General features: G+C 43.7%; 1 protein-coding gene across 1 annotated transcript; it reads left to right on the top strand.

Moving 5' to 3' along the window:
* Nucleotides 1-595: 595 nt before the first annotated feature.
* LOC115742523 lies at nt 596-1,973 on the top strand. Its single transcript, XM_030676861.2, has one exon. The coding sequence runs from the start codon at nt 686-688 to the stop codon at nt 1,598-1,600; it is 915 nt and encodes a 304-aa protein (XP_030532721.1). The 5' UTR covers nt 596-685; the 3' UTR covers nt 1,601-1,973.
* The last annotated feature ends 4,556 nt before the right edge of the window (nt 1,974-6,529 follow it).

Below are 6,529 nucleotides of genomic sequence, written 5' to 3'. Positions count from 1 at the left end.
CCCCACCATCTCATTCTCACCCCCTCCACTTCGTTTCGGATCCGTACCCGCATATTCCCTCCCCCCCGGGTCCTACGCTTCCCATCCTTTTCTATCCATGGACCAAAAAAAAAAAAAAACACAAACGTTAACCTCATCCATTGTAAAATCGACCAACCAAAACCATGAGACATAATGTGGTCATTCGTAAATCTTCCACACCGGTTCATTAGTCAATAACACATGTCGATCCGAGTGACTTTCGGGTTCAAAAATGACTAGCGCGAGCTGCTCGATGCTTGGTATCGGCGTAACATTTCGTGATCGATACCGCCATGTCCAATCTCGCGAACTAAAATTAACCTTAGCCGTACAGAGAACGATGGACCCAGCATTACTTTTTATCTTTCCAATAAAGTCCTTAAAGAAGCTCAAAAGCCCACAGGTCTTGAAGTCTAAACCGCTCAGAACCCCCCCCCCCCAAAAAAAAAAAAAAAAAAAAAGTCCTAGACCGCACTTCCGCTCGAATATTCCTCCGCAAATCCTCCGTTAAACCATTTCCTTTAATCCTCACCTGTTTCTCCTATATATCCCATCGACGGCTCGATTAAGGCCACGACCGCGACCGCGACGACTCGCCACAGCGCTCAGCACTCCAAATCAATCCGAAAGTGAGCTGAACCGACGGAGGTTTGAGCTCCCTGCGATGATGGGTTTTGCTAGACCGAAGCGCGGCAGTAACCTGCTCGACGACCAGGCCAAGGCTCGGCTCGTCCGCTCCGATCTCCGCCGCCTCAGCTCCGACAGCAGCGGGAGCGAGCACGACGGCGAGGACGACTCCCCCTGCCTCTCCGAGCTCGTCCACGGCTTCCTCGAGGTCGAGCCGGAGGACTCCGCCGCGAACCGGCCCCCCGCGGACTGCGGCTCCGACTCCGACTCCGACTCGGACCGAGCCGCCTGGACGGACGCCATCGCGGGCGTCCTCGAGGAGGCTCTCGTCCGCAATGCGGATTCGTATCGGAGCCTTCTCCTCAGCCACGTCTCCGAAGCGATCGAGGCGTTCTCGTGCCTGAAGTCGGACAAGCCCGCGCTGAGGCGCAAAGTGATGTCGCACCTAAGGGAGATCGGGTACAATGCGGCCATCTGCAAGACGAAGTGGGACTCCTCCGGCGGCCTAACCGCCGGGAGCTACGAGTTCATCGACGTGGTCCGATCGGAGCCGCCCGCGTGCGGCAGCCCGAGCCGGTACTTCGTCGACGTCGACTTCGACGGCCATTTCGCGATCGCGCGGCCGGCGCCCGAGTACTCGCGGCTGTTGCAGCGAGTCCCGAGGGTCTTCGTCGGCGGAATCGAGGATCTGAAGAGGACGGTGAGGGCGATGTGCGACGCGGCGAGGCGGTCGCTCAAGAGCAGAGGCCTCTCCCTGCCCCCGTGGAGGAAGAACCGCTACATGCAGAACAAGTGGCTCGCGCCGTACCGTCGGACTACGAACCCGTCGCCGGCGAGCACCTTTGCTCAGGCGGCGGCGGCGTCATCGTCCTCCGCTGGCACCGCCGTGAAGTGCCGATCGGTTGGGTTCGACCAACCCCTGAGCGGCCGTCTGTTTGTACGCACTAGATAAACGAATAAAAAAAAAAATCTTTTTTGTGGGACTCTGTTATTTTAACTTTTTCGGCCTTGCGTAAAAGAAATGGAGGCGTTAATCGAACTGTACGCGGCAAATGCACATCGGATTGGTGGCGGCGAAACAGAAGGGCTGTGAATCACGTGCGCACGGAAGTATTTCGACTTCACTCGGACGCTTCCTCTCTGGGCGATCTGAACCGCTCACTGCGCGAAGTCGTCGGGTTCCGTAAATCGGACGGTGAAAGCCTCGTAAGTCGTGTCCAGATGTGATTTGATGGGTGGTGTAGGATGTGGATAGGGATGACGTGGACAGGGCCGATGCGACGGGTGATGGGTACATTTATGGTGGAGATCCGATCTTTTTTGTCGGGTGCTATCTTATCCTAATCTGCCGTACTGTGTGGGCCCAGTTTGCGAAGTCCTACTCCTTCCTCACGCATACCCACGCTACTCTCTTCAAAAATGAGGATTCGAAACTCCCACATCTTTTTTTTTCTTTCATTCTTTTTTGTGGAATTTATATTTTTAACCATCGAGGAATTGTTCTAACGACCACTCTTTTCATATCGAGTAGATCCATTTCTTAATTCATATTTGATAAATACAAGCTTGAATAATTATATGAATTAGTTAATATCCACAAAATGAGTCGTAAATAAGTTTGGAATAGTAAAATTAAAAATAATATGAACTAACGTCGATTTTGAATGGGATCACAACTTATTTAAACTCAATCCAATTCTATAATTGATTTTGCCCTTGCTTACTCTTCGATATCGCCTCAGTTTACGTATAAGTTTTCATAAATCGAGTTAAATAGAGAGGTGGTGTAATTATGACTCGAGTCGGGGTACCGATTTGCATGGAAATAAGTAAAAATTAGATTAAATGAGTTAATTTAAAAAGGACCATTTTCGACTCAACCCGAACTTATCCTTTTTCGCGGATATTGTGATGAGGGGTGGAGTTGTACGTCTTTGATAAAAGACATTAAGATTAACAGGTGCGATGCAATGACGGGCATGTATAGAAAGAAGTCAAGCGTGATGAACGACACTCAACTAATATTAAATTTTGGCCCCAACTCACACTTAATATAAATGCATGTGGGATATTTTTCTATCCCTCGTTTTCATCTCAAGTCTGATCCTTATCTGAGGAACTTGGGATTAAATTTTGCCACTGCATACCATGTTGATTATGTTCAGGCAAAGCATCTTGAAAGCGCTTAGTTAGCACTGGACCAAGGAGGCTGGTAATGGCTGCTATCCTCCCTCCCAATCACTAGGCCCTCGGTCCAATTTTCAAACTCAGTCCGAACTTCATCTGAGATTTCTATCTCGCCCCTTTGCAAAATCCCTTTCACTTGTCCAAATCCGAACTGACAATTCCGCATATTTCACGCTACTCGTTGAGAAGACTACTTCAAATGACGATCAATGGCAACTCTATAGAACAATAACGAATATTTTTATATAGTCTAGAGACTAAATTGAATATTTACTAAAAATTCAGGGACTACATTAAACAAGTCAAAATTTAGGGATCAAATTACATATTGGGTTAAAGTTCAAGGACTACTTTGAACAAATTAAAAATTAAGGGACCATATTACATGTTGGGTCAAAGATCAATGACTATTTGTGTCATTTTCCCTATTTCAAACGACAATCAATGGCAACTCCAAAGTGGACTCCAGTCCATAGCGACCGCCATGGTGGTGGTCGCCTTCATCGCTAGGATGAGTTGATAACACCGCTATAATTCAACGTAATCATCACAAGAGAAGAAAGCATATCGTGACGGTGACAACGCAAATTTTAGATCTAAAATCCTCCGCTTTCCCTCTGCGAGTCCTTTTTGCAAGTTTCGTTGCTTCGATGTCTAATTTTTTTTAATCTATTCCAACGAAATAATTATCTGTACGTTATAATTATAAATATCACGCATCTATAAAATTTTGTAAAATATAAATATGGTCAATACTAAGGGCTTTGAAAAACGATGGGGGCATGCAAACGAGGACGAAGAATGAAAGGAAGCATGTGGGTTAAGGTTATTTGCCGTATGTTGTCTATTCGTTGGATTGAGCAGACAAAGGAAGAAGGAGCAGATAAGGCTAAACTGCTTTCTTATTATGAGTCCTTGGGCCAACGAGGGGTCGCTTTCGTTGGGCAAAGACGGGCATTCATGTCTGGCCGAACAACCGAAGACAAGTGTCCCAATCGAGTGATCTAGAGACCACCGAGTCCCACCCCACCGGTTGAGAAAGGGTTAGTCGGGTGCCCGAGTTTGACCGTTCGAATTTGAATGGAGGCATCATAAGATAAAAATGGACTTGAAATCCATCCCGATTGTAGTAATATGTCATCACGTGTTTGATGCAACTTAAAATTGAAATTGAAATATTTAAAATGAACAATTCTTTGAGAAATCGACCTTCGGAGCACGACGACGCTCAAGAAATACGACTTCATAATATTGTGTTGGCTATTTTTCGCTTGGGAACGGGTGAACAGCCTGACTCATGAGTCATGCATAAAAGGTCGACCGGAAGGATGTATGCAACAAGAGGTGGTGGAAATGATGATCAATGCATACCTCACACGATGATCGTTTGTAGACTCCATTTCACCCTCGGTCATCGGAACATGACCACCGACCGTTGCGGTCAGAGGTAGCGGCGATTGTGTGGGGGTCGGCAGAGATGATGATTGGCTATCTTGGCGGTGACCCTCGCGGGCCGGTGAAGCAATATCTCACTCTGTCACTCCATCTGTGAAAAGATAACATAAATTGTTTAAGTTATTTTTGTAAATTTTTTATCCAATTCAAATTAATCCCCCCTCCTCATGCCGGATTTCTACCCAGCTCTTTCTGTTCCGATGTGTCCAGATTAATCCACTAGATAGGATAAGTTGTTATCCTACTCGGACTACCAAATGGAATTTTTGGATTTTCAATTCACATGATCTCTTTCCATCATTTGTTTTCACGGGGTACGTGCATAGGTCGTGAAAGCCTCCGAATAAGATTCTCTCGAATGTGCACCTAATGCCACTCGTGTGAGAACACATCATACACACGCGTGTTCTTTCATATCGAGTCTCACGATTTTGACCACCTTACGAGGAAAATCGGATTGGAGGGCTGGGCATTTGGAGAAAAATGTTGCGGTTGGTGAATACGAATACTGTTCAGGGATTTTTGGGGATTGGTTGCAACGAAAGTGGATAGAACGCACCATGTATTTTTAATGATTTTTTGGACTTCAAATTGTTTAGTGCGTTTTTTTTTTTAAATCTTAGGTATAAATAAATAGCGTAAAGTGTGTAATGGTAAAAAAAAAAAAAAAACTGTTGAAGATAAAATTCTAATTACGAGGCCCTGTCTTTCAAATTAAGTATATCACATTTAAAGTTCCTTTTTTTAACTCTCAAATCATCTGTGAAGGATTATAATCACGAGCCATTATGGTTAAATCGAATACGAATTCTATAGCTGCTGGAACTAGAATGAGTTTCAACATGAGAATACCGAAAATTTGGAGGAGAAGAGCCTTTAAAGATTGGTGGATCGGTAACCGTTTAGCCGAGATCTGTTCTATCGTGCTTGGAGCTCGGATGTCATGTTATATGGTTGATGATTAAAACACTCTAATTTTCAAGTTATTGAAGAAATTACAATGGGAGGATGCATACATCATCTTTCAAATTGAAAAATATAGGGGAAATTTCAACTTTTCGGATCAAGTGCCCTTTACTTTTAATTTATCTCAAGAAGTCCTTCAGTTGTAACAAATTTTCTAATCAAATCCACTCCAACACCGTGCCTCGTTGAATCCCTAAAGATTGATTATATCCACACCATATACTGATATCGTCTACCGTGTCTAAATTTCTCCACACTTGTCCTTTTGGGTGGCCGCATGTTTTATTCGCAGCATGCTGTGGCGTTGTTCGATAATCTCACAAGTTGAATCTAGTCAGAGTTGATGTCGGCGGCACTCGATTATAAAATTTGTGAAAGTACGAGTGACTTGATCAGATAAATTACAAGTATATGGACTTGATTAGAAAAAATACGAAACTACATGGTTTGAAAAGTAGAAATTTTCTAGGAACGTATCAAGATATGTTTTTTTCCCAAAATCTCAACGGAGCGTGTGCAGGTTTTGGATCCCAAACTGATCTCTTTGCAAGAAACCCAAATTCGTTTTTCCATTTATAAAAGCCCAGGACATGGTCTGGGCCTAATTTCTTCTACATCAATTGCTCAACAAAGGGAAAATAACACTAAGCCGAACTTCAATTAAAGTCCCGAAATGCCTTTATTTTTTTTTAATGTCAGTGTAAAGTGGATGTTGTTTCAAATAATGATTTGAAGTGGACAATATTTTAAATAGGGGCATCAAGTTGTAATATCATTCTTAAAAATGTACATGACCTCACTAATTGATCAATGAAATTTTCGTTATTTACATTTCTAGTTTTTTTTTTTATATTTTCTTTGTTTTTTCCTTTTTTATTTTTTTAAAAAATAAATACATGCGAGAGGGCAGCCCTCCCACCTGTGGCCGCCTCCCCACCACCGGTGGGGCATCAACAATGGTCATTGGCCCTCTCCAGTTTCTAGCGAGGGCCTGGGCCCCGGTCACCACAAGCGGGAGGGTTGCTGTATTTTTTTTTTTAATTTTTTATATTAATTTTTAATTATCTTTTGACGAAAATGTTCTTGATTGGCCGGTGAGGTGAGGTCCTTAATTGAAGCAGCTATGGTCATTTCAGGTCCTTATTTGAAAATGCCACGTCATTTTAGGGTCTTATTTAAAATAAGATCCACTTCACATCTTTATTTAAGAAAAAAAATTAAAGGCACTCCTGATTTTTATTTGAAAATTTTCTCCAAAATCAAGACACAAAGG

This window comes from Rhodamnia argentea, chromosome 7, assembly GCF_020921035.1.
Source record: "Rhodamnia argentea isolate NSW1041297 chromosome 7, ASM2092103v1, whole genome shotgun sequence".
NCBI classification, from domain to species: Eukaryota; Viridiplantae; Streptophyta; class Magnoliopsida; order Myrtales; family Myrtaceae; genus Rhodamnia; species Rhodamnia argentea.
Note: the sequence above shows the minus strand (reverse complement) of the source record. Positions and strands in the feature narration are given on the sequence as shown.

What these genes read in the sequence shown, in the direction of transcription:
- LOC115742523 (XM_030676861.2), top strand. Translation starts at nt 686, where the DNA reads ATGATGGGTTTTGCTAGACCGAAGCGCGGCAGTAACCTGCTCGACGAC.